This window comes from Anolis sagrei, chromosome 5 (genome assembly GCF_037176765.1).
Source record: "Anolis sagrei isolate rAnoSag1 chromosome 5, rAnoSag1.mat, whole genome shotgun sequence".
Lineage (NCBI taxonomy): Eukaryota > Metazoa > Chordata > Lepidosauria > Squamata > Dactyloidae > Anolis > Anolis sagrei.
This window is the reverse complement of record NC_090025.1, coordinates 163,028,822-163,056,650: the sequence shown is the minus strand read 5'-3', so window position 1 is coordinate 163,056,650 and position 27,829 is coordinate 163,028,822. Positions and strand designations below refer to the sequence as shown.

The 27,829-nt window shown below is 41.7% G+C and overlaps 2 protein-coding genes across 2 annotated transcripts; one reads left to right on the top strand and one right to left on the bottom strand.

Annotated features, from left to right (window-relative positions):
* The first annotated feature begins 2,505 nt into the window (after positions 1–2,505).
* On the top strand, positions 2,506–6,063 carry ATF4 (activating transcription factor 4). Its single transcript, XM_060777087.2, has 3 exons — positions 2,506–2,752; positions 4,596–4,910; positions 5,112–6,063. The coding sequence occupies exons 2-3, from the start codon at positions 4,694–4,696 to the stop codon at positions 5,972–5,974; spliced, it is 1,080 nt and encodes a 359-aa protein (XP_060633070.2). The 5' UTR covers positions 2,506–2,752; positions 4,596–4,693; the 3' UTR covers positions 5,975–6,063.
* An 843-nt stretch (positions 6,064–6,906) lies between these two features.
* Positions 6,907–13,172, bottom strand: RPS19BP1 (ribosomal protein S19 binding protein 1). Its single transcript, XM_060779716.2, has 4 exons — positions 13,052–13,172; positions 12,606–12,749; positions 8,952–9,049; positions 6,907–8,218 (listed from the first exon to the last, which is right to left on the bottom strand). Exons 1-4 carry the CDS (start codon positions 13,101–13,103, stop codon positions 8,078–8,080), a joined length of 435 nt encoding a protein of 144 aa, XP_060635699.2. The 5' UTR covers positions 13,104–13,172; the 3' UTR covers positions 6,907–8,077.
* Positions 13,173–27,829: the final 14,657 nt, after the last annotated feature.

Here is a 27,829-nt window from a genome sequence, read left to right as displayed (position 1 = left end):
AAGTGTAGTGTCTTGGCGGTGGATATGTAGGTGGCTATGGAACCCTATTCTTGATCTGCATATTCTCCCGCAGTGAGGACATTGGTTTCCAGGTGGAAGGCAGTCCCGGACAGGGTTGGCTTGACTCGCCTTCCTCTTGACACCTTACTCCCTCCATTCATGCCTCTTTGAATTCTGCAGCACTGCTGGTCACAGCTGACCTCCATTTAGAGCGTTCAAGGGCCAAGGCTTCCCAGTTATGTTTAGGCCACAGCTTTTAAGTTTGGCTTTAAGCCCATCTTTAAATCTCTTTAAAAACTTGGGATGCCCTCTCCAAGATATCTCATTACATACATATTCACAGTTGGAAGAGACCACAAAGGCCATCCAGTCCAACCCACAGCCATGCAGGAACACACAAAGCAACGCCAACAGATGGTTATCCAGGCTCTGCTTAAAAATCTCCACTGCGCTCTGAAGTAGCATATTCCATTGTATGTACATGCAATAAGTTATTATTTCCACCCAAATGCATTGGCTCTGGGGAAGCAGCTCTGAGGGCAGCCAGTAGCTTTGGCAGATGTCAACAGAACTAGGCAACTGGCCCTCAGAGATTGGAAAAGTTTTGCTTTGAACCCCAACTCTTTCAAGGCAAGAAAGGTTTCCTGCATCTAGTGCAGGCTTGGGCAAACTTGGGCCCTCCAGATGTTTGGGAATCCAACTCCTACCATTCCTAACAGCCTCAGGCCCCTTCCTTTCCCTCCCTCAGCCACTTAAGCCTGATAAAGGCATAACCAAAGCAAGGCACCCAGGCCTTTTTAAAGGTGGAAGCAAAACCCCCAGCACCAACTCACGCGCTGGGCCAGAGTGAAGAGAGAGGGAGGCAGGGGACAGTTCCATCTTGTCTCCTGCATATGTCATCAGCTGGGGACCCCCCCCCCCCCCAGCACCAACTGCCGCTCTGGGCCAGAGTGAAGAGAGAGGGGGCCAGGGGACAGTTCCATCTTGTCTCCTGCATATATCTTCAGTTGGGGACCCTTCCCCACAGTACCAACTGCCACTCTGGGCCAGAGTGAAGAGAGAGGGGGCCAAGGGACAGTTCCATCTTGTCTCCTGCATATGTCATCAGTTGGGGGCCCCTCCCCCCAGCCCCAACTGCAGCTCTGGGCCAGAGTGAAGAGAGAGGGGGCCAGGGGACAGTTCCATCTTGTCTCCTCCATATATCTTCAGTTGGGGACCCCTCCCCACAGCACCAACTGCCACTCTGGGCCAGAGTGAAGAGAGAGGGGGCCAAGGGACAGTTCCATCTTGTCTCCTGCATATGTCATCAGTTGGGGGCCCCTCCCCCCAGCCCCAACTGCAGCTCTGGGCCAGAGTGAAGAGAGAGGGGGCCAGGGGACAGTTCCATCTTGTCTCCTCCATATATCTTCAGTTGGGGACCCCTCCCCACAGCACCAACTGCCACTCTGGGCCAGAGTGAAGAGAGAGGGGGCCAAGGGACAGTCCCATCTTGTCTCCTGCATATATCTTCAGTTGGGGACCCCTCCCCACAGTACCAACTGCCATTCTGGGCCAGAGTGAAGAGAGAGGGGCCAGGGGACAGTTCCATCTTGTCTCCTGCATATGACATCAGCTGGGGACCCCTCCCCCCAGCACCAACTGCCGCTCTGGGCCAGTGAAGAGGGGGCCAGGAGACAGTTCCATCTTGTCTCCTGTGCTATTCTAATAATATAATAGAATATATATTTTTAATATTGTAATGTAATGCAACATAATAGGATATAATTATATATTTATATTACATGTAATATTACTAATAATATTACAATATAACAGTATAATACAATATTGTAATATATAATACTGATATTGTACTATGCTAATAATACAATATATTGTGTGTATATATATATATCTTGTAAGCCGCTCCGAGTCCCCTTTGGGGTAAGAAGGGCGTCATATAAATGCCGTAAATAAAATAAATAAATAAACCCCTCAGAAGACCTTTCAGTCCCATTTGCCTCACACAAAAGAACACCCCCGCGCCCCTTTCCCTTCTTCGTCAACGGCTAACGATTGACGCGCTTCCCCTTCTCAGCCAATAGCAGGAGACAGTCCACGCGGACAGGGCTCCCTTAGCCAATCGGGTTCCGTCTGTCCACGTGCTCACCTCGAGTGCGGGGGGGGGAGGGAATCCAGATTTCGGGAAGCCAATAGGAAGCGGCACATCCCTTGAGGCGTCACGTGGTCTGACACGAAAGGAGCCGCCAGCGAGCGGGATGATGTCACAGAGCGCAGTATAGTTCTCGTGATCCTTCCGCGGAGTGTTTTTTTTTTTTTTGGACGAGGGGCGCGTGACTCTCAATGGAGGAGAGCCCCGCGAAGTATTCCTTTATTTATCTCTAGATGGGGGCGCCAAAGCCTGTTTCCTCGAGTGAAGCTGTCTTAAATCAAGGGACGGGTTGAGCGGAAGGATTCTTCGTGCCCCAGAAGAAGAGCCGGCCGGATCTCGTTGCGCTATATAAGGAGAAGCCGAAGACGCCATTGTCCTCATTGTCGGCTGAAGTCTGCGAAGGAGGAGGTTCTGTGTGATTGGCGTTTGTGTGCGGCCTGCGGGCGCGGCTCAGACCAACGAGGCGCAGAGCGGTTTGAGCTTCCTCAGGCGCCGCCATGGCACCGTAGGGGGCGGCAGCGCAAGCGGCAGAACGGCCATTGCAGAGGCGCAGCAGAAGCGGCCGCGGCCTCGGCACCTCAAGGCACCTGCAGCCATGGCGTGAGTATGGCGAGCGAAAGAGGAGGTCATCTACACCAGGCCTGGGTCAACTTGAGCCCTCCAGGTGTTTTGGACTTCAACTCCCACCATTCCTAACAGCCTCAGGCCCCTTCCTTTTGCCCCTCAGCCGCTTAAGCGGCTGAGGGGGAAAAGGAAAGGGCCTGAGGCTGTTAGGAATGGTGGGAGTTGAAGTCCAAAACACCTGGAGGGCCCAAGTTGACCCAGGCCTGATACACTGTGGAATGTGAGTGGTGTTTGACACCACTTTGAATTACCATGGCCTCAATGATATGGCATAGTGGGGAGTTGTAGTTTTACAAGGTCTTCTACCTTGTGGGAGAAACTGGGTTCCTTTTACTCAGGTTTACAAAGAGGGAAAAAAGCAATGAGCTAATCTTCTGGGAATTCGCAATAGGAGGCGCAAAGGGAATGCAAATTCCCCTAGGTAACTCAATTAGGCTAATTAGTGGGCAAAGTTATTTCCCTTCACTCTGAAGGAAATTCCTGGGGAGCATAAATATTGCTCGATCAGCACACACAGTCATAAGATGCAAGGCTTCCTTTGAAAGCTGTCAGAAATACTAAATGATTTCAGAGGGGAAAAAAACAACCCACACAAAAAAAGAAGAAAAAGATATACAAAAGGGTATGCAAGTTTACAGAATGGTATTCAGTCAGTACTCGTTAAACATATGCAAAATCAATTTTGTACAATTATTATAACTTACCATTTATTGTCCCTCTAACCCCACACCCATGAACCCAACCCCCATGACCTCCCGACACCAGTTTTGTTTTCTCTATGCACCATAAACCAATAAAAATTATTTCAAAAACATACTAAATGATTTTAAAATTTAATAATTATACTAGGATGATTGTAATGTTTCATCTGTCATGTTTCGTAGTTTTAATGATTGTAAGTCAAAGGTATATGTAACAAATAGTTATGATTTGTTTTACTGTATGTTGGCATTGAATTTTTGCCATTAGTATGTTGTAAACTGCCTTGAGTCCCCCTCCGAGGGTGAGAAAGATGGTATATAAATACAGTAATGAATACAGTAAATAAATAATAACAGCCACGTTACTGTTTGCTGAAAACTAATGTATATTTTAGGTGATATTCATGAGTCTTACGTAAATGTTTAGAGTACACAGGAAATTAATCTCTTAGAAAGCCAAGAACTCTTGATGTCAAGAAGAGATTCTTTTTAGATCTATCATGGTTTATTTTAGTGCTGTCTAGAACAGCGCTAAATCTGTAGGTGGCTATCTTTCACCTCCATCCTTGTATATTGGCATTTCTCCACTTTTTGTCTCTGAAAGCCCATGTAAAGAACTTGGAATTTGTTAAGGTGCTTCTGCTCAGTGTGGATTAAACAGATAGTCAAAGGTGAAAACTAGTTGGACCAGCTGAAATAAAAACGTGGCAGGATATAAAATGGCGGCCTAGTTATAGGGTGGGGACGTGGACACGTAGAGCACGAAATGGCTGCAGCTGTTGTAGCAAATGAAGGCATGAATCAGGCGAAGGGAGTGGCGGGTGGAGCGTCTGCTCTGCTTCAGACCATATATGGTCATGAGGAAAGTCAGGAGGTGGGCGGGCAGAAGTGGAAACATTTGACAGCCCCTAGTTGGCGCCATTTTGTGGTTGAGCGGGTTGGTATGCAGAAGAAATCGAGTCTGGATTCCAGATGGCGCCTCAAAAAAACCCAGTCCTGGAATCCGGCAAACACTCCTGCTTAACTATAATGTATAAAATGCCTTATCCTACTGTAGGGGTAAATTCAAGGTCCTTACAAGTTGTCACCTTGGTAATCCCATTTTCTTTGCATTCCAGGTTTTTCAAAGCATTGCACAGCAGCTTTGCTGTTTTCGACAAAGACACCACCGATTTGTCCACCCTTTTCGACGACAAAGTACTGAAACTTGGCCAAGATGAGCTTCTCAAACACAGAGATGTTGTGGGGGGATTTTCTCTCCCCCTTCAACCAGCCGTGTTTGGGGGCTGAAGAAAGTCTAGGACTCTTAGATGACTACCTGGAGGTGGCCAAGAAGCTCAGTTCGCATGGGTTCTCCGGCGACAAGGCTAAAGTGGGCGCCTCCCATTGGCTGGCTGTGGACAGATTGAATAATGCCACAGACAACAGCCAGGGTAAGACCAGAGGGATAAAGGGATTCTGGAGATTGGGGAGTGGGGGAGGTGTTGGTCTACTAGTTCTGTGAAAGTGAAATGTGTTAGTATAATGGCAACTGGATATGATCTGATTGTGTAAATAGAAGAAATAAAAGGAAAGAACGTATTTTTGCAAAACGTTTAATTTTCTCAAATGATTTTTTTTCTTTTCCTTGACAGAGGATGCCTTCTCTGGCATGGATTGGATGGTGGAAAACATGGATCTGAAGGAGTTTGATTTTGATGTGCTGTTAGGTCTTGATGATCAGGAATCCACCGTCTCACCAGATGAGCTCATGGCCGCGTTGGAAGACACCTGTGATCCACTTGAGCCTCCCTTTCAAGAAATTCCCATTGAAGAAACTCCACTGACACCAGAGCAAATTATTGAGTCCCCAAAGCCCCCCACCAGCTCAGACCAGGAAGCTTCACCGAGCCCCTTGCTGACATTAGCCCTTTCTCCAGAGTCACATGTTGCCACTGCAGACAGCAGCCCTTTCACCTTAGAACTAGGCAGCGAGATAGATGTTCTTGAAGGAGACAGGAAAACGGAAGCCCATATCTTAGTGGTAATTCCACTAAATGTCATTCCAAAGTGTGAGAAGGAGGATGAAGCACATTCTGATAATGATAGTGGAATATGCATGAGCCCAGAATCTTACTTGTGTTCACCCCAGCAAAGTCCTACCACTTCTGTTAGTTCTCTCAGTGATGACAAGTCTGTTACGGCTGTGCATATTGTTTCTGTGCGCCCCACACCTTATGATCACCCTGCAGAAAAGGTAGCATTGAAAATGAAGGGAGAAAAGAGAGTAGACAAAAAGCTGAAGAAGATGGAGCAAAATAAGACTGCAGCTACTAGGTATCGGCAGAAGAAAAGGCTAGAGCAAAAGGCATTATCAGGAGAGTGTAGAGAACTAGAGCAGAAAAACGAAAGCCTGAGGGAGAAGGCAGATTCCCTAAGCAAAGAAATCCAGTATTTGAAAGATCTGATTGAAGAGGTCCGCAAAGCCAAGAATAAAAAGGTTAAAGTTCCAGAATAAGGTAGTCAAATAGATGTTACATGCATGTATATAAAAGCTTTGTGTAAACAGCGGTGTTGTTGCTTAATAAATTATTTTCTAGTATATAATTGTATGTGTCTTTTAACAGTGCATAATGTACAGACTGGTCTGAATTCAATAAAACGGCAGAATAAATAATGAGAAAGCAGTATACTGTTCAGAGGTTGGGAAGTTCATTGTACACGGGCTAGGTTGGAAGACAATTGAACATGTAGATATTCAGAGGCAGCTATGCAAGTAAAATGATGATATGCTTTTGGGCCAATTGCAAAACAACATTGCACACTTTTGAAGCTTCACCTTCATAAGGCTTTAGATAAAAATAATGATGTTGAGTCACAGTTAGGTATAGTCAATAAGCAGGTATTCAAGGATTTCAATGCAGGTAGAAGTTACTCCTTGTACTACCTTGTAAGGACACGAGGGACAAAGAAAAAAAGATAACTTTTGAACTCTCAATACCAACAGAAAAGTAACCTTTAGATGTTCCTTGTCCTAGGTAAGATGTAGGACTTGGGGTTTTGTTACGTGTGTTGTACCTGTAGTGGCCATAAGCATATCCAGATTTCTCTCATGGGCATCTTTTTGTTTTCAGTCTTGCAACTGCTAAGACGAAAACATTAAAAGATTTGTATCCTATAGTAAAGCCAGCATGGATAAAATAGAGAATAGCCTTTTTAAGTGCCTTTAGTTTGGTTGGCAATGTGTTCCTATGGCTCATCTTCACTTTAAAAGTGTTAGTAAAATACATGATACTTGAGGTCAGGGACCAAAGTTTTGGACCCTTGTATCATTTTCCTGTAGAATAGCTTTATAAACTGTTCATTCTGCTTCCATTTGGAATTTTCTACAGGTCTGCTTATAAAGAAGCCGAGATTGCTAAATGTAGGTTCACACAGCTAACACAATGATTGAAGTTTCTGCCACCTTTGGGGCAAATTATTTATTGCAACCATAAATGAACTTGTTTTGATCCACATGAAGGAAATAAAAACAGAACCAAACATCTTTGGCTATGCTTCCAATACAAAAAGCCATGTTTCCAATAAGGTTAAATTAGTGCACTGTCTAGACTTGTGTCCTAATTATTATCTTGGCTCTTTTTGTAAAACATTGCAATTCATTGCTGGTGGCAAAGAGGTGAGCTAAAAGACAACGGTGTTCATACTCGGTTTTACTGGGCTGGAAGTAGTGGAGCAACACTGGAGGGACCCAAGTCACTTAGAATAAACTGAAATACCAAATGCAAACAGCAGTGCAGCAATTCTGCCATATAATTAAATACGCTGGTTGATTAAAGGTATATTAAAGAACCATATGTTTGACAGCCACGCCCTAGTACTCATTACTTCCTAGCATGAGTGAGTCAATATTAGAGGAGCAATTATTAAGATATCAAAACTATGGAGGTTTTTTTTTAAAAGTCATCCTTCCCAGGACTATATACTCCAAACTTTGTACTGCCTGTATCTTGTGCACTTCCAGAGGTTTGCAACATCAGGTGTGATAACCAATTGTTTTCCAGTACTCAAAAATGAACTTTTTTAAAAAAGTACCATCATTTTAATCTTACGAGTGACAGCAGAATTACTACACTATTTTATTAATACAATATTGAGACTGACATACTCTCACATGACTGAATAATAGGGAACTATGAACTGCATCAGTCTCTAGAGTACAACAAACCTGGATTTATGCTACTTCTCTTATGAAACTACTGATTCCCAGTACTTGTTACATATAAAGGATGGCTGAAGAGCAGTAACTTGCTTATGTATTAAGCATAATATTCAAGTGTTGTGGTTGTCTGCAAATTGGGGTCCTGTAGTTATGCCCTAGATGACTTTCCTCTCACAAATTGGTAAGCAGCTCTCTGATATATGATGATGGGAGATTTCATTCAATCTAGTTACTCTAGAATACAGCAGCAGATAAATGTAAATGAGCAGTTAGCATCCTGGTGATAGGGAAATAAAGATTGTGCATACAGGACAAACTGCAACATCCCACATTAGATAACAGATCTACGTATCCCAAAAACAAAAATGATCTGTAAACAATAAGAAACAGTCTATTTGGTCAGACTCCTCCAGCTCCCTCAAAATACTCCCTCTCAAATCGTTGGAAGTCTTCTTCAGTGAATACTGTGTTTGAAGGTTTCTTCTTTGCTTCCTCTTGGGAGCGGTCTTTAGCTTTCCTCCCTCTGTTTTGGTCTAAAATCTTCAAATGCATTTACAAAGAAAAAACAAACATTACACCATTACTAACAGTACAAACTTGAAGACTTCAACCATAATCTAGCCTAAATATTTGAACAATTTGCAGAGACAAATACAGGAAAATAAAAAACCAGTAGATGAGGATTTATAGGAAGCAGAATAAGTCATTTAAATCCAATGCAGGAAGGCAACACTTTTGCATATTTTGGAATATCAGGTGGTTAGAATGCCAGATGAAAGGCAGCAAGAACTCAGTCAAATGGAAATGCATAGAACTATACTAATATTGTATTTCTTCAATTCATCAATTATAAGATGCACACTAGCTATAGTACCATCAACAGAAAAGTGTGTGTGTGTGTGTATACACACACACACACACACACACACACACTTTTTTCTGTTGATGGTACTATAGCTAGTGTGCATCTTATAATTGATGAATTGAAGAAATACAATATTAGTATAGTTCTATGCATTTCCATATATATATATGAGCACTTACGATTTTAAGATGGACCCAGTTTTTAGAGACAGTTATATGGAGGCAAAATGCATCTTAGAAGTGAATACAGTAAGTCCTCTCAAAGCTGGGACCTGTCAACTGAGCCTTTATTTCAACAAACAAGTTGCATATAAAGATGCAAAATGTTGCTTGTTTTTTAAAATCACAAAAACAATGTCCCTATAAAGCTGTTTTTTTCCACCAGTTATGAATGAAAAGAGGAGGTTACCTTTTTAGTGACAGTGTTGTCTGTAACGAAGTGACTGCTCATCATGTACTGCATATTCTCCTCAAAATGGTCAACAGCTTGACGTTTTCTATATTCCTCTGGGGAAATTTTTTTAAAAGTGTAACTTTAGTCCATAAATAGACATGGGTTATAAATCTAGAACTTGTTAAACTGGACTTTAATTAGACAAAGGATAAATGTTTATGGAGGATGAACGCAAAAGTCTTCATTACATAGTGCCATTTCTGTTATCTGTAATGCAATTAATTCTCAGTGTTACATTACACATTCCTTTTGATTTTATGGCTTTCAATACCACTACTCACTTCCAGTGTCTGCTATATATACACTTAAAATGCTGAAAAATATTTCACGCATTTAAGACCAGAAAAGCACGTTAGAACATATTACACTACTATAAATTCATTAATCTTTAAGAAGAAAAAAGAGACTGTTGTGGACACAACTACCCAGTCAGAAATTGAAAGAAGTCTGACATTGCAGGGTACTTCCAGTTGTTCATTTGTCCCACAGAATAATTTGAAACATTTAGTTTAAAAGGTGAATTTCTTCACTATTGACATATTACATATATTAATGTCACAAACAGGAAATCAGAACACCAGTGTTTCATAGATATATCATTGCATATTATTGTAATTCTCCGAACTGTAAAAACAAAATACATTCTGCAACTTCTTAGATGTTTATTCCCAAGAAAGTGTGCATAGGATCACAAGTGTAAAAGCAGCTTGACTAGGCAGCAGGCAATCCTTCTTTTTGGATAATAATTCACCCATCAAAGCAAAACAAAAATGCAGGCAAAACAACATCTACTCTTTTGCTTACTAACAGCAATGAAAGCTTTTCTTCTTTGCTATGAAATAAGCATATATAGGGAAATGGGGAAAATCAATGTAAAGCAAGGAGAAACAACAAACTAGGGGTTGCTGTGAGTTTTTCAGGCTGTATGGCCATATCGTAAACCAGATCGGGGTATAGGGTGGCAACCTGTGTTGGACGGGGTTGCACTCCCCCTGAAACCACAGGTCCGTAGCTTGGGAGTCCTCCTGGACTCATCGCTCACGCTTGAGGCTCAGGTGTCGGCGGTGGCCAGGAGGGCTTTTGCACAACTGAGACTTGTGCGCCAGCTACGACCGTACCTCGCTAAGGCTGATCTGGCCGGGGTGGTCCACGCCTTAGTCACCTCCAGACTGGATTACTGCAATGCGCTTCACGTGGGGCTGCCCTTGAAAACGGCTCGGAAACTCCAATTGGTCCAATGGGCAGCAGCCAGGATGTTAACTGGGGCCCACTACAGAGAGAGGTCAACCCTTCTGTTTAAGGAGCTCCATTGGCTGCCATTTATTTTCCGAGCCCAATTTAAGGTGCAGGTGCTTACCTACAAAGCCCTGAACGGTTTGGGACCACCCTACCTGCGTGACTGTATCGTTGTCTACGAACCCACACGTTCACTCCGGTCATCTGGAGACCCTGCTCGTGATCCCGCCCGTGTCACAAGCGTGCTTGATGGGGACACGAGACAGGGCCTTCTCTGTGGTGGCCCCCCCCCCCCGCCTCTGGAATGCCCTCCCGAAAGACCTCAGACAAGCCCCTACATTGGCAGTCTTCAGAAAGAATTTGAAGACCTGGCTGTTCCAATGTGCCTTCTCAGACTAGGAATCCCCAGTACCAAATCCCAGAAGCACTTTAATCAGAACCAAGATCATTGCACACCGCACTTATATTATAACCCCATATTCCTCCAACACATCAGCACTTTTAATCTTGTACCCCTACTCTGGCCGGCTCAATTTTAATAATGTCTTGTTGTACTGCTATTGTTATTGTTTTGCTTAACTGTTTTTGCTAGGTACTGTATTGCTGTATTGTGTGGGCTTCGGCCTGTTTGTAAGCTGCATCGAATCCCTTGGGAGATGCTAGCGGGGTACAAATAAAGTAATAATAATAATAATAATAATAATAATAATAATAATTCCAGAAGCATTCTCTCCTGACATTTCACCTGCATCTATGGCAGGCATCCTCAGAGGTTGTGAGGTCTGTTGGAAACTAGGAAAATGGGGTTTCTATATCTGTGCAACGTCCAGGATGGGAGAAAGAACTCTTGTCTGTTGGAGGTAGGTGTGAATGTTCAATTGGCTCGATTATCATTTAATGGCCTTGCAGCTTAAAACCTGGCTGATTGCTGCCCGGGGACTCCTTTTTTGGCCCTGATTGATTCTTGACCGGAATTCCCTTGCTTTTTGAGTATTGTTCTTTATTTACTGTTCTAATTTTAGAGCTTTAAAAAAGTTGGTAGCCCGCTTTTGTTCATGTTCATGATTTCCTCCTTTTTGTTGAAATTTTCAACACGCTTGTGGATTTCAATGGCTTGTCTGTGTAGCTTGACATGGTAGTTGTTGGAGTGGTCCAGGATTTCTGTGTTCACAAATAAATAAAGCACCTTGTAATACCTTAAGGACAATCGGTTTGCATTTGGCATTACCGTTCATGGACTGCAGGCCAATATTTCAAATGCAAACATTCACAAAAGGGTATGCCCAATAATAACAGTTAAGTCTTGAAAGTAACAAAAAGTGCTGCTTTTCCTGAATCAGATGAATTGAGCTATTATTCCAAAACGTACCAACCAAATAGCTTTGTGTTCAGTTTTTCTAGAAAGGGAGCTCATGGTCACTTTAAAACTAACAGATTTATTTTAGAATAAGTATAACCTACACAATGTTTGCCAATTTGCACACAGTATCCAAGATTCATAGCTATGGGTGCATCTACTCTGTAGAATTAGTGCAGTTTGACACCACTTTAACTGCCATGGCTCAATGCTATGGAATCCTAGGACTTGGTAGTTTGGAGAGGGGCCAGAGCTCTTTGACAGAGAAAGGCTAAAGGGTTGCTGTAAGCCTTTTGGGCTGTATGGCCATGTTCCCGAAGCATTTTCTCCTGACGTCTATGGCAGGCATCCTCAGAGATTGTGAGGTCACTGGGTTGCTGTGAGTTTTCTGGGCTGTATGGCCATGTTCCAGAAGCATTCTCTTCTGGCATTTCACCTGCATCTGTGGGAGACATCCTCAGAGGTTGTGAGGCCTGTTGAAAACTAGGAAAATTGAGTTTTTATATCTTTGGAATGTCCACGGTGGGAGAAAGAACTCTTGCCTGTTGGAGGTAGGTGTGAATGTTTCAATTGTCCATCTTGATTAGCATTGAAAACTGCTAGGCCATTAAATGCTAAACAAGGTGGCCAATTGAAACATTCACACCTACCTCCAACAGGCAAGAGTTCTTTCTCCCACCCTGGACATTCCACAGATATATAAACTCAATTTTCCTAGTTCTCAACAGGCCTCACAACCTCTGAGGATACCGGTCATAGATGCAGACAAAACGTCAGGACAGAATGCTTCTGGAACATGGCCATACAGCCCGAAAAGCTTACAGCAACCAAGTGATTCCGGCCATGAAAGCTTTTGACAACACAAAGGCTAAAAGCTTAGTAAAACTACAACCCCTGTGATTCCATACCATTGAGTCATGGCGGTTAAAGTGGTGTCAAACTGCATCAATTCTACAATGTGTAGATGCACCCTATATGTGTATATTTATGGGGACAGAAATGGGATACGCTCTCACCTAAAGCAGATTTGACCACTTTGCCTTTGACAGTGGCCTTGTTTCTTCCAGCCCCCGGCCACTTCTTCTTCCTCCTCGTCTTTTTCAGCAACTGCTTGGTCGGCCCGGAGGAGAACGCCGCTTTCTTGGGGCGAGAAGGGGACGCTATTCATTGAGGAAAGAAGGAAGAAAAGATACAACACAGTGAAAGAAAAATCCCAGCCCCTTTGTATTGTCGAAGGCTTTCATGGCCGGAATCATTGGGTTGTTGTAGGTTTTTCCGTGCTATATGGCCATGTTCTAGAGGCATTTTCTCCTGACGTTTCGCCTGCATCTATGGCAAGCATCCAGAGGATGCAGGCGAAACGTCAGGAGAAAATGCCTCTAGAACATGGCCATATAGCCCGGAAAAACCTACAACAACCCAGTCCCTTTTTCTTTACCTCCTCCCGGTTTCCTTCTATTACCTCCTGTCGCCTCCAGCAGCTCCAGACCTTTTCTCAGCAAGGAAGCCGACATACTTCCTGCTTCCCAGCGTGAACAGCACTCTCCCCCTCAACAATATGGCGGACGCTTGAGCTCACTTCCGGTTCTCGTCCTGCCACACTTCCGGTTGCTCTTGCCGCCTCTCTGTCCCGTAGTCCTCATTCGGCCCACTTAGATCTCACTGCGCTTGCGCACTCATTCGGCCCACTTAGATCCCACTGCGCTTGCGCAGACAAGAAAGCGAGAGGAAGGGCTTATAGGGTGGTTTAGGCAGGATGGCTAACTGGGGACATCTATTTGTGGGCTGAAATAGGCTGCTAATTTTTCCCTATTTAGTACTGTATGGCCAGCCTAAAAAAAGAGCGTTCTTAGCAACTGTTTAACAGTGTATCTACTCAGCTGAATGAATACAGATTGACACCATTTTTACTGCTATGGCTGAATGCTGTTAAATCCTGGGATTTGTAGTTTTGCAAGATTTTTAGCCTTCTCTTCTAAAAGTTTTGGTTTCTTATCAAACTAAAATTCCCATGATTCCATAGCGTTGAGAGATGGCTGTTAAAGTAGTGTCAAACTCCATTAGTTCTACAGCGTAGATCAGGCCTGGGCAAACTTGGGCCCTTAGGTGTTTTGGACTTCAACTCCCACAATTCCTAACAGCCTCAGGCCCATTTCTTTACCCCCCCCCCCCTCAGCTGCTTAAGCTCGTAGCCCCAGGATGTGTAATGTTTTGGTGGTGTTTATGTAGGTGGCTGTGGAGTCCTATCCTTGATCCACATGTTTTCCCACAGTGAAGACATTGATTTCCACGTGGAAGGTGGTCTCTCAGGGTTGGCTTGACACACCTTCCTCTTGGCATGTTTTTCTCTTTTGCCCTCCATTTGTGCCTCTTCTGCAGCACTGCTGATCACAGCTGACCTCCAATTAGAGCGTTCAAGGGCCAAGGCTTCCCAGTTATGTCTATACCACAGTTTTTAAGGTTGGCTTTTTTTTTGTCATGTTAGGAGCGACGTGAGAAACTGCAAGTCGCTTCTGGTGTGAGAGAATTGGCCGTCTGCAAGGACATTGCCCAGGGGACACCCGTATGATTTGATGTTTTTATCATCTTTGTGGGAGGCTTCTCCCACGTCCCCGTATGAGGAGCTGGAGCTGATAGAGGGAGCTCATCCACCTCTCCTCAGATTCGAACCTGTGACCTGTCGGTCTTCAGTCCTGCCGGCACAGGGGTTTAACCCACTGCGCCAACGGGGGCTCCTTTAAATCTCTTTAAAGACTTGGGATACCCTCTCCAAGATATCTCATTATGTACAGAATAATAGTTGGAAGAGCCATCCAATCCAATTCACAGCCATGCAGAAACACACAAAGCAACCCCAACAGATGGCCATCCAGCCTCTGCTTAAAAATCCCCAGAGGTGATTCCACTGCACTCTGAACTAGCATATTCCATTGTATGAATATGTAATAATAGTTATTATTTCCACGCAAATGCATTCGCTCTGTGGAAGCAGCTCTGAGGGCAGCCAGTGGCTTTAGCAGATGTCAACAGAAGCAGGCAGCTGGACTCAGACATTGGAAAAGTTTTGTTTTGAACCCAACTCTTGCAAGGCAAGAAAGGTTTCCTATATCTAGTGAAGACATGGGCCCTCCAGGTGTTTGGCCCTTTCCTTTTCCTGAGGCTGTTGGGAATGGTGGGAGTTGAAGTCCAAAACACCTGAATGGCCCAAGTTTGCCCAATCCTACTGTAGATGCACCCCATGACGCTGGAGAGCAGGATTCAAATCCTCAATCACGAAAATCTGCTGGGTGACCTTGGCAAGAGGAAGGCAACAGCAAGTCCTCCCTCTTCCTGACAAATCCCACCAAAAAAAAAAAAAAATCCTAATTGGCTGGAAACAAAGCGAATAACTTCTTTTCACTACATGATTATCAATCAAACCACGCTTTCAGAATATGCCTTAGCTATATCCTAATGATGTTTACTTGGAAATAATGTACCATTGACTTCAATGAACATTATTTTAAATAAGTAAAGTCAGGGTAGCAGTTTTAATGAAGTGACCTTGCCAAGAAGAGGTTTAATTCAACTGACAGAAGTCTTTGAGTTCATTTTCCCTTTGCTTTTGGTTGGGTTGGAGCTGGGGACAGAACTGGAAGATAAAAGGGGTGTGTTATCTGAAACTAAAAAAGCTGCATTTTGGTTTCTTTTTCATCACTATTATGAAATAATAAATAGTTTATAAATGTAGTTTTTCTCAGGAAAAAAAACTTTTTAAAACAATAACTCCAAAGATAGCTAGCAATAGGCCCGTTTCATGCAGGATAATTGGAGCTTTGTTTATTTATTTATTTATTTAAAAAACTAAATTTCTAATATCTGCTCAATTTAATACTATAGTGAATAGTTTCATTTCACCAAACCCGAGCCTTCGTGACTTCAGTGGTTTTCTTTTTTCTTTTATCGTGTCAGGAGCGACTTGAGAAACTTCAGTGGTAATATGGTACTAAATCTAGATAATAATAATAACAACATTCAATGCTGTAATAAAACAGACAAACAACAAATCAATCAACACAATGAATGAAACAACATCAATATAAACTTATAATAACAAACTAATAATAGGAAAAATATATCACATTACATTACATTATAGGAGCCCTTGGTGGTGCAGTGGGTTAAATCGCTGAGCTGCTGAACTTGCTGACCAATAGGTCAGTGGTTCAAATCTGGGATGAGCTCCTGCTCTTAGCCCCAGCTTCTGCCCACTTAGCAGTTCAAAAACACGTAAATGTGAGTAGATAATAGGTACCGCTTTGGCAGGAAAGTAACAGCGCTCCAACCATCTCAAAACACCATGCTGGTTCCGGTCAATGGAGTGGGTTTCCTATTATTGCCTCTTTGCACTTTCCCAAAGGCTTGGTCCCACATCCAGGTTTTTACCATCTTTCTGAAGGACAGGAGGGAGGGGGCTTATCTAATCTTATAGAATCATAGAATCCTTGAGTTTGAAAAGTCCTCGAGGGCCATCCAGTCCAACTCCCTGCCAAGAAACAGGAAAATTGCATTCAAAGCACCCCCAACAGATGGCCATCCAGTCTCGGTTAAAAATCCTCCACCACACTCCGGAGCAGAGAGTCCCACTGCTGAACAGCTCTCACAGTCAGGAAGTTCTTCCTAATGTTCAGATGGAATCTCATTTCCTGTAGTTTGAAGCCCTTGTTCCGCATCCTGGTCTCCAGCGCAGCAGAAAACAAGCTTGCTCCCTCCTGCCTATGACTTTCCCTCACATATTTATACACGGCCTTCCATCATGTCACCTCTCAGCCTTCTCTCCTTAAGGCTAAACATGTCCAGCTCTTTAAGCTGCTCCTCATAGAGCTTATTCTCCAGACCCTTGATCATTTTAGTTGCCCTTCTCTGGACACATTCCAGCTTGTCAACATCTCCCTTCAATTGTGGTGCCCAGAATTGGTCACAGTATTCCAGGTGTGGTCTGACCAATGCAGAAGAGAGGGGTAGCATGACTTCCCTGGATCTAGTCACTAAACTCCTATTTATCTTGCCAGGAATGGAGTTCCATATCCAGGGGGCAATCACTGAGAAGGCCCCCTCTCTCATCCCCACCAAGAGTGCCTGTGGTGGGGGGCAGGACCGAAAGCAGGGCCTCCTCAGAAGACCTTAGTCTTCCAAGTGGTTCGTAAAGGGAGATGCATTCAGACAGGTAAACTGGACCAGGGCCATTTAGGGCTTTATAGGGTAAAGGCAGCACTTTGAATTTTGCCCAGTAGCAAGCAGGCAGCTGGTGGAGCTGATGTTAACATGGGAGTTGTGTGCTCCCTGTGTGCCGCCCCTGATATTAACCTGGCTGCCTCTTGTTGGACTATTTGAAGCTTTATCACATTACACACATTTACCAACATAATAATAAAAAAAACCCAGAGCAGCTTATTGCATTAAAAATATGGAGTGGTTTACTGCGGCTTGATAGAAAGTCACTCTTTTATTTTATTTAATACATACTTATTCAATACTTCTCTGGCACAAGGAACAAGTTTATCTGACAGCTTCATCACAGACGAGCTTTTAAATTAGTTTCAGCATATGTTCTTCATTGTTACAGGAACTACAAACAAGTCCCTCCTGACATGCAAAGGCATCTTAACATTTGAACAGAAATAACTTGCCAGAAAAAGCATTCAATGGAATAGATAATACAAATATTTTTTTTCCAATTTAGAATGATTAATGATAGTTTATTTCATTCAAATTATAAGCAAGCAGCTTGTTTTGATAGCCAAGAACACCCCCTCATTTAAGCTTTATTCTTCCTTCTATTCTGCTTTCAGCCTACTTGGCAGTGCACACACATGAGATGCTGCCTTCGCAATAAACTGGTGACTTTGGTAGCCCTTGTCCTTGGCAAGCTAATGCTGGCACTAATAAGAGATTTTCTCATTACATTTTCTGCTCCTCAAGGAATCAAATTTATCTCAGCCTTTCCTGTGCCAGACAGCTTCTTTCGGTGCCAGTTCCTTTAAGAGTCTATTGACCAAAAGCTTTGAATTAATTTTGCTAGAGAGTTTATTATTCCCTTAAGTGCAAGTAAGTAGGTATTCTTTTATATAATAGACAGGGTGCTTTTTTGGATGCTGTATTGTTTTACCTGAGTCAGCAGTTTTTTGTTTTTTGTTAAAAAAAAACCCTCATCAAATTAGATTCAGTACTTTTAGCTTCTAGTAAGACAGGTCTCTATTTTTATCCCTCACCAGTTTTCCTGGAACTTTTCTTCAAAAATCACTTGACAATTCATGATCATTTTTATAACACAATCCTATACATGTTAATGAAATGAAGCTTACTCTCAGATAGATGGATATGGGGTCATAGCCTCATTTCTCTATTCAAATTCAAGCCGAAGCAGATGGCTTTGTTTTCTCCCTCCTCCGTGTATTCACTTGCATCTGTAAGAAATCATGGGTGCATCTACACTGTAGAGTTAATGCAGTTTGACACTACTTTAGCTGTGATGGTTCAATGCTATGGGAATCATAGTTTCATAAGGTCTTTTGCATTCTGTGTCTTTTCAAACTACAGCTCCTAGGATTCTATAGCATTGAGCCATGACAGTTAAAGTTGAGTCAAACTGTATTAATTGTACAATGTAGATGTAGAATTAATATCTGATATCTGTTTGGATATCAGCCAACATGCCAACATCTTCAATCAAGAAATAGTTTTCTAAGATATACAGAGATACTCACAGGAACACCTCAGCAAGAGAGAGTCCAAAAATGGCAGGCTAAAACCTAGCACCTCCATCAGTGGCTGATACTGAATGAGAGATTCCCCCTGGGCACAGAGAAGATTGGGCAACTTGGTAGGCACTAAACAGACTGCACTCTGGCTCCATGAGAAGCAGAGCCAACCTTAAGAAATGGGGCCACGAAGTGGAGTCCACAACATGCGAGTGTGGAGAAGAGCAAACCACAGACCACCTACTACAATGTAGTCTGAGCCCTGCCACATGCACAATGGAGGACCATCTTATAGCAACACCAGAGGCACTCCAGCTACTGGTCAAAGGACATATAATATAATGCCAAGTTTTTTTTAACTTTGTGCTTTTTAAAAATACTTTACAACTGTACCCTCGGTTCACTTCTGATACAATAAACAAACAAACAAACAAACAAACAAACAAATAAATAAATAAATAAATAAATAAATTGTAGATGCACCCCATGTCCACTGAAGTGAGATTGCTTGTTGCCTATGGCAGCCAGTTGAGATTTGAAATGCAATGCTGAATTACTGGGATTCAATTTTTATACAGTATTTCTTTTATTAAAAACAAGACAAGTCATTTTCAATCTGTTAGGATCTGTATAGGAGCTTAACATCAATGTATATTGATGTATATTGATGTTAGGAGCTTAACATCAATGAAATACATTTTCAAAAAATCATTTCATTATGGAATATTTCGAAGGAAGTTGAAGAACACAATCCAGAGGGCCCGGTCTTACTGTGAATGTGATTTAAATGTTCATATTTAAAATGTAAATGCATTTAGTGCTAAAATGCATTTAGATGGACATGGTTGTAACCAAAGGTAAGGACAGTATAGAGGTAGAGAAAATAGCCGGGAAGAGAGCCAGTTTGATGTAGAGGTTTGAGTGTTGAACTAAGACTCTGAAGAACAGGGTTTGAATCCTTGCTTTGTCATGGAAACCATTGTGGAAACCATCGTGGAAACCCTCTGTCAGCCACAGAGGAAGGGCAAGGCAAAACCCACTTTGCACTCATTTTGCCAAGAAAGTGTTGTGATTGGTTCCATTGGGGTTGCAATAGATCAGAAACAACTTGAAGGCACACAACAATCATATACTTCCCTGAAGCTGACACTGAGACAGTAAGGAATGTCTCATCTAGACTATGACTTCTTAAACTTTTTCACTCAGGACTCCTTTTGGCCTGAGAATTTTTTATGTGACCTCAGTTATATAGTTATATAAAATAGGTATAAAAACCAAACATTAATGATAACAAATCAACATTTGCAAGGCTTGCTAAAGAGGCCAAGTTTCGTTTTTATGAAGTACAGCAGAAGCATCTTCTGCAGAGTCTACTGTAAATGTTGCACAACAGATTTGTCTAAGACAGCAAGTAGATGGCATTCAGAGAATTTTAGCTCTGAGGACCCCATTTTGGGTTGGGACCCACACACAGTTCAAGAAGCAGTGATCAGTTAGCCTTGTATGCTGGGTGATGTCATTAAGACAGACTGTCTACTGCAATTTCTTCTGTCTGAGAGTGACTGTTTCTAATTGATTCAAACCATTAAACATCCTATATAAAATGTAATATAAATCATAAAAGTAAGAATTAAGTGGAGTGTATAAAAGAAACAAAAACATCGAAAAAGTACAAGTAATATGAAATTATAGTCTTTCAAGTGGGTCTTAATTGCTAATGCTTGTCCACTGCAGTGATGCAGAGCTGGAAAGGAGAGTACAATTGCCTCTTCACATTTGTAGATTTGACTTTTGCGGATTTTATTATTCATGAATTTTTCTCTCTAGAAATCTCTAAGCCCTTCGGTGTGACTCTATGGCCAAGGCTTGCTGGAAGTTGACCACAGACTCATATTGGAAGACACACAGAATCCTAGGCATCTCTATGTTTCCTTATCAATTCTATGGTCAACTTTCAGGGGGATAATTGTTCTCAGGTGAAAAAGTTTTTTAAATTGTTTTATTTTTTCCCCACTTTTGCAGGGTTTCTGTGTGCCTAGTGAATGTGGAGCACTCGCTGTAGATGGGCCAGGTGGAAGCCTCTATGAATATTGTCTGTAGACCTATTTTCACCAACGTCATGTCCTCCAGATGTATTGAAATACAACTTCCATCATCATCTACCATCATATCCAGTGGGCTACTAAGATGATCTCAACACACCCAATCAAAAAGCAGAATGCCATCACGGGTGCTTCTGAAAGTAATGGAACTGTATCATCTTTGTTTTGCTACAACTCCCATCATCCCTTGCCAATGTAGCCATTGGGCTTCCATGAAGGCCTCCATGACACCTAAACCGAGAACACAGTCCCCTGGATGTGCTTCTGCTATGGTCCCACTAAAGTAAATAGGAGTTGTATTGCCTGACCACAAAGTTGTCATTTCTATTAGGTTCCATTTTTCATTGGTGCTGTAGGCTTGGGAAGCTGTTTTTTTAAAAAATAAAAAGTCTCCATCATATGAGTAGTTTTTCATAATATATTTTTATCCATAGACAGGAAATGCTTATGATGGCCTATATTTAAAAATCAATTGCATTTACCTGCTTCAAATAAAATAAAATCAGTTGGTTCCTTCATTTCTCTTGTGTGGGTGCTATGCAAAACATGATAAACTTTGGAACCTGTACAGATCCATTAGTTACACTATTATACATTTGTACTGAAATAACATTGCATTATGTGTCAACATCCAGCTCTGTTATTACTCATATTTATCTCTATTTGCCAACCTGAGGCAATTTGCTTTGCGGTCGTTCTCCCTACAAAGAGATATGGATCACTGCCTCGCTGTTCTGCAGGCGTGTGGTGTAGACACTTTTGGCTTTTAACTAGTGACATCGCTTTGAAAAATGATGTTTTCCTCCCTTGTGTTTATGGCTGACTGCATGCAAGCAAATGGGAGGCAATTCCGTGGCTTTTGCTCTTGAATATATTGAGCATGTAGATATTTTTGGCTGTCATAGGGGGAAAATTCTGTCTCCTTTTTATTCCATCATCAGTTATTTGGTCCTTATCTTGTTTTTAATATTATTTCTTCTCCCTTCTTTAGAGATGTTTATAAATAATGGAAAGCCCATCAAGATGTCATCTAATTTCATCTATATACTTAGGAGAGTTTTTATATAGTCTTCTGTATCCTTGGGAAGAAAGCATTTTGTAGCTTAGCATGTCATGAAGCCTTGTCCTTGTTGTTTTCCAAACTTTCCAGGATATATCCCATTGGGAAGCTGCTCCTGCACAAGTCTACCAAAATGAATAAAACTGTGTGCAGGAGAACTTTGTTTCTGTATCATGGTCCATTTTCTCAAATATTTCCTTCTTCATCCAAATCCTTACATTTTAGTTCCTTCAGCATGAAATCTTACAGTCCAGCTTTGACCACTGGGTGGTCTAGTAGAAGTAAAGGCACATATTTTGGAAGGCAGCGAGATAACCATATTGGAGAACAAATAATAACAACTTTATTTTTTATACCCCGCCTCCATCTCTCCTAAGGGTCTCGGGGAGGCTTGCAAAGGGACAAGCCCAGGAAGCACAAAGTTAAAAACATAATGCAATAAGATAGCATCAAAACAAATCCAAATAAAAACATATCACAATAAAACATGACATCATAAAAACAGTACCATACAGAACTATAAAAGTGCTGAGTTCAGAGGGCTCTGGTTTGTGCAAATTCCTAGACAGAGCTAAGGGAAAGAGCAATCTGATCCATCTATGTTTTTTGCTGTGTTTGGAATTACATCATTGTCCATGGTGCAACAAAAATTGGGGTAGGATAAGGGCAGGATCAACCCCTCACATGGCACAAGATTGCTCTAGGAATACTGCTAGTTGGAACCTGTCCAGAGGAGGGTGACTGAACAATCAAGGGTCTGGAAGCCAAGCCCTATGAAGAGCATTTTAGAGAGCTGAGCATATTTAGCATAAGGAGAACAGAAGGTTAAGAGGGGGAAATGAAAGGATATCGTACTTGAAATTTGACAGGATGCCATGCTAAAGGTGGAGCGGGCTTATTTTCGTCTGCTCTAGAGTCTAGGGCAGGGGTCCTCAAACTAAGGCCCTCCAAGGTCATCTACTCGGCCCTCGCTCAGGGTCAACCTAAGTCTGAAACGACTTGAAAGCACACAACAACAACAACAACAACAACAACAACAATCCTATATCATCAGCCAAAAGCAGGCCCACACTTCCCATTGTAATACTAATCAGTTTATATTTGTTAAAAATTTTCTTCATTTTAATTATTGTATTGTTTTTAAGTGTTTTTAATAAGATATGTGCAGTGTGTATAGGAATTCATTCATGCTTTTTTCAAAGTATAATCCGGCCCTCCAACAGTTTGAGGGATGGTGACCTGGCTCTCTGTTTAAAAAGTTCGAGGACCCCTGGTCTAGGGCATGAAGCAAAAGATTTAAACTACAGAAAAGAGATTCTACTTGATTATTAGGAAAAGCTTCCTGATGGTAAGAACTGTTTGACAGTGGAATATGTTGCCTTGGAATATGGTAGAATCACTTTCTTTGGATATTTTTAAACAGATGCTGCATGGCCATCTGTTAGGAGTGCTTGATATTGTATTCCTACATGATGCCCCTTGTGATCTCTTCCAGCATATTACTTGAGTTAACCTTTTCAATTTTTATTCTTTTGAGAAGAACTTTCTAAGATAGTTAGATTTCTTGCATACTGCTGGTGAAGTTTTCCTTGAGTGTACACATATTTAATGGTTATGTTGCACTTTCTGAACTTTTGGGAACAAACCAAACAATATCCTACAAGCAGCTATAACTGGATGGTAAGCACAGGATATTTGATCATGCCCAACTTATTTATCTTTGTTAAGTTGAACTTCTCGTCTCTTGGAACTTCATCACATTGAGCTGGAGAAAATGAGGGAAAGCGGGGAAAACCGTGGTTTCATGGGGTTCTGTCTTTAAAGAAGATTTCATCACACTGAAATCATCTACTCCAGCATCTAACTCAACCATCCTTTTAATTCCCTTCACACGGGCAGATGATCACTCTTCCCATTTCAAGGATATCAGCACAATGTTTAAAACAGGCATCCTTTAAGGCAGTACTGCAGTGCTTCTCTATGTGTGGCTCCCCAGAAATCCCTGCCAGTTTACCAGCAGTTAGGATTTCAGGGAGTTGTAGGCCAAAACACCTGGGGACCCATAGGTTGACAACCACTGCAGTACTGCCTTCAAACCCCTTAGACTGAAACAGAAGCACCTTTCTTAAGGTTGTTGGCACTCAAGACCCTTGACTGAAACAGAAGAGAGGTTCAACCTGTAAGAATAAAAAGCCAATAAATATTTTTAAACGTTTAAAGGGAAATAAAACGTGCAAAATGATGTACTGTGGGAATCGGGTGGCGTGTCAGTGATATAAGATGCCTCTCTTCTTTTGTATAAGGCTACCCCAAACAGAATGGAAATACCAGATTCAGTGATTTGCCATCCTTTTAGAAAATTTTCTGACAAAGTGAGGTACTATAGAAATAGTTAGAAAAACTGTATAGTAAAATAGGATACTCACTCAAGATGTGCATGGGAATTTTGGAAACCTATTGACGAATGATATAGTTCTCCAATCACATATTTATGGTGTGTATCTTTTCTTCCTAACAGCACTTCTCCTTTTATGCTGGGCTTTATTGTGAAACAAAACTATACTTAGATCAATATACTGTGTGGCGAGTGCTGAAGGAGTAAGTCTTTAACTTGGTCATTTATGTTCAAAAGCGTGGAGCCCCTGATGGCGCAGTGGGTTAAACCCCTGTGCCGGCAGGACCGAAGACTGACAGGTCACAGGTTCGAATCCGGGGAGAGGCGGATGAGCTCCCTCTATCAGCTCCAACTCCTCATGCGGGGACATGAGAGAAACCTCCCACAAGGATGATAAAACATCAAAAATCATCTGGGCGTCCCCTGGGCAACGTCCTTGCAGACAGCCAATTCTCTCACAACAGGAGCGACTTGCAGTTTCTCAGGTTGCTCCTGACACAACAAAAAAAATGTTCAAAAGCTAGAAGAAACTGATCCTCACTTTCAGGTTTTGCTCCTTCTGGCTGCCTCTTTTTCCCTTTTTTTTTTTTTTTTTTACTGAAACTCACCTTGTCTTCCTTGTGCTTCATTTAAGCAGAATGCTGGAATTCCTTAGCAGCTGGAGAGGAAGAAAATTTCACTTTGAAATGGGTCCATGTTGCCATTGCTTTCTTTCATCACAAGATGTCACCATCTCATGCCAGACCAAAATGTTTTGCAGTTAGTCTTATGGAAGAGATGCATGAAGGATACCTAACACTGGTATAAGATGGGTTTTGTGCATTACATGCATATGCTAATGTATTGAACTGGAAGACATTGATTATTATAGTTTTAATTTGTTTTATATGGATTTTAATGTGATATTAAATGTTTTTAATTGGTATGTATGTATGTATTTGTGGCATCTAAGCTGGGCTGAAAAGAATGGGATAAAAATGCTGTAAATAAATGTATGGTGAGATTATGACTTTCTCTTTGGATTGTTGATTATGATTACTTATCATACTATTTCTGGAATATATAAAATACTTTATGGGAATTATCTCATTTGTCCTGCAACAGCTCAGCAAATTTGGTTGCTAATATTCCTGAAATATCAAGTAGGACACTGCAGCTGAAGGAATGCAGTTTGCCTATGACCAAAGGAAAAAAAGTTTGAAGAAAGATTTTAATTCAGGTCTGGCTGATCCAAATTCAGCACTATATTCACACTGCTACTTTCTACCAATATTTTAGGATGATTGGTTGGTGTGAACAGAGTTCCTTGTTTATTAGTACTTTTCTCTCTGTGAGAGAGAATTTTGTCCTTTTCATGTGTGTGGGAGAAAAATACACCTGTGAAAATTCTCTAAAAATTAAATATGCAGGAGAACAGAATCTCTGTCCTCCTGCACAGTTTTGCAACTTTTGCCTTACAATTTCCATACTCTCAAATTTAAAATTTTAGACATTTATCTTGTGTTTTCCCATCACTTATTTTTCCTTACCAGAAATACAAAACTTCTTCTTAGAAGGAAACGAGAGGATATGTGCATATTGCTTTTTGAATTGAAGCACTAGTATTGGGATGTGGATTATGACCTGTTAGGATCATAACCTATTGAGTAGCAAAGTTTCAGAAGTGTTCCTTTAGTTTATTGGGTAATGGAGGATCACTGGGAATGTAAATATCTTATTTCTATTCGATGCTCTCAGCAGACAAAGATTTAAGTAGACTTCTTTAAAATAACATGTTTTACTCACACCTTCATGTATTTAAATATACAGGCACATTTCTTGTCAGGTCAAACTTTAAAATGTTTCAGTTTGTATCTTTAACTTATAGTCTTTACCAGTCTCTTCAACACTATATTGCTCTGTACAGTTCTCTTTCATAACAGTCTGCTTCCAAGGGACAGTCAACCTGTCTTCTAACTTCCTACACTAGCTTCTGTACTCAAACTAACTCATTCTCGACTGCCATTCCTCAACTGTTATCCTTTTAAACTACATTGTAGCAATCACTGAACCAGTCACATGGTCTGCAGCCCCTCCCACTGCCTCAAGTACATAGAACTAAGAAAACAGCAAACCAAAGAAGACATACACTTCAGGAAATAAACAAAACATTATAAATAGACAAAACATTAAATAAAGGCGGCTTGAGAAAGTTGCTATTTTAACACTAAGAGCCTTGTGTCTGGAAGAAGCTTTTATCACCCTATATGTTTTTGATCAATAGTGTACAGTTACTTACAAAATGCTGATTAAGGACCTCATCAGAAAGCCTGCTGGAATCGCCATGCACTGGGGTGTGTGGGAAACCCTTTCCCCCACATCTTGCATCACCCGACTCACCCAAGTCCCCATCCCATAGGGGGAAACGTCTACTGTCCGGCTTCCCCCCATTGATCTAAGGCAACATAGGAAACCTCCCATGTTGCCGCTGTGGTGGCATGTGCCAATTCACTTTCCTTTTTATGATGTAGCCTCACTGGATGTTGCAGTGCATCATGGGATTGGTGCTGGCTGGCTCTATTGTAAAAAGATTGGCAAACCAGTGCACGCTGCCAAATTTGTCTTTGTTTGATGAGGTCGTAATCCAGGAAACCTATTCAGGGGTAGCTGTGTTGGCCATACAACAAAATAAAACAAAATCTGCATGAGAGTTATATCTTTATTGGCCATCCAAAATGTATAAAACATTTCATGCAAGTTTTTGGAGCTCCACTGGCTTTTCAGTCTGGCAAAAGAAATACTACATGAGGAGAAAAGTGACAATGTTGGAGTCCCAAGCCTACATTTTGCATCAGTTTTGTTTCTGTTGTTGTTCAGTTGGTGTAGGGATCTCAATAATGAGAAAGGCAACTCCTTTTTTGACCAGGTAGAGACTGGGACAAAGAAAGTAAAATTTAAATAGCAGCAGCAGTACCGTAAGTCTACTTTCAATACAGGATGTCTCTATCTTTTGTGAAGCCACAGCTCCCTTTTGTGGAATGAGGTCAACAACTTGCTTTATGCTAGAGTTTCCAGGTAAATAACATGACGGGGCTCTGGTATATTTAAGGGTTGTGTAGTAGGAGAAATTTTCAGCAGATGGAGGTTGCATGATAACCAGCACCTCCTGAAATCCCCTCTTCTCCAAAAGTATTAAATGTACATGAACCCAGTCCTGCTTTTCATTTGTCATCCCTAATATGAGAGCAACCATGGTATAGTAGTTCAAATGTTGGACTACAACACTAGGGACCAGCTTTCATATCCCCATTTAGCCCTTGAAACCTACTGGGTGACCTTGAGAAGTCACACTCTCTCTGTCTCAAAGGAAAGCAAAGACAACCCACTTCTGAAAAAAAAATCTTGCCAAGAAAACCTTATGATAGGATCATTATAAGTCACACACCCTAATATCTATCTGTGTTAACACCCCATAGTACCAAGGACTGGTTTGACTAGCTATAGGTAAAGTCCACTTTTTCTTGTTTTTATTTTTTGCCAATGTTTAAAGTGGTATTGGGTGCTGATTTTATAACTGTACACACTGACTGTGTGGTGCCAATAATCCTGCCAGCATTTATCTCATGATGTAGAACACCGTGAAAGCTTTCTTTAGCAGGTGTACGAGCGGCACACCTTGTAATGCTGTGATACTCTAGAAAATTGGATATGTCTGATTTAATCAGAGTCTAGAGAAATAAATAGTGTTGTAGCAGAGAGTGAAATTACATGTGAAGTGGTATCAGCCAGAACAAGAGGATCCTAGCAGTCCAGAGACCCCTCAAAATTTGGAAGTGTTCTGATGTAGTTCTTCTTTTTCTGTGTCCAGGCTTCTGGTTGAGCTCACAGGGACTGGTAAAAGGGACTGAAATATTCACCAAGCTAAGAAGTGTTTGCTGGCAGCAAGCTCTGTGTCCATGATTGC

What these genes read in the sequence shown, in the direction of transcription:
- ATF4 (XM_060777087.2), top strand. Translation starts at nt 4,694, where the DNA reads ATGAGCTTCTCAAACACAGAGATGTTGTGGGGGGATTTTCTCTCCCCC. An exon ending in TGCCACAGACAACAGCCAGG is followed by an intron (nt 4,911 to 5,111) that starts GTAAGACCAGAG and finishes TTTCCTTGACAG; the next exon opens with AGGATGCCTTCTCTGGCATG.
- RPS19BP1 (XM_060779716.2), bottom strand. Translation starts at nt 13,103, where the DNA reads ATGTCGGCTTCCTTGCTGAGAAAAGGTCTGGAGCTGCTGGAGGCGACA. An exon ending in GCTGCTGGAGGCGACAGGAG is followed by an intron (nt 12,750 to 13,051) that starts GTAATAGAAGGA and finishes CTCAATGAATAG; the next exon opens with CGTCCCCTTCTCGCCCCAAG. An exon ending in ACAACACTGTCACTAAAAAG is followed by an intron (nt 8,219 to 8,951) that starts GTAACCTCCTCT and finishes ATGCATTTGAAG; the next exon opens with ATTTTAGACCAAAACAGAGG.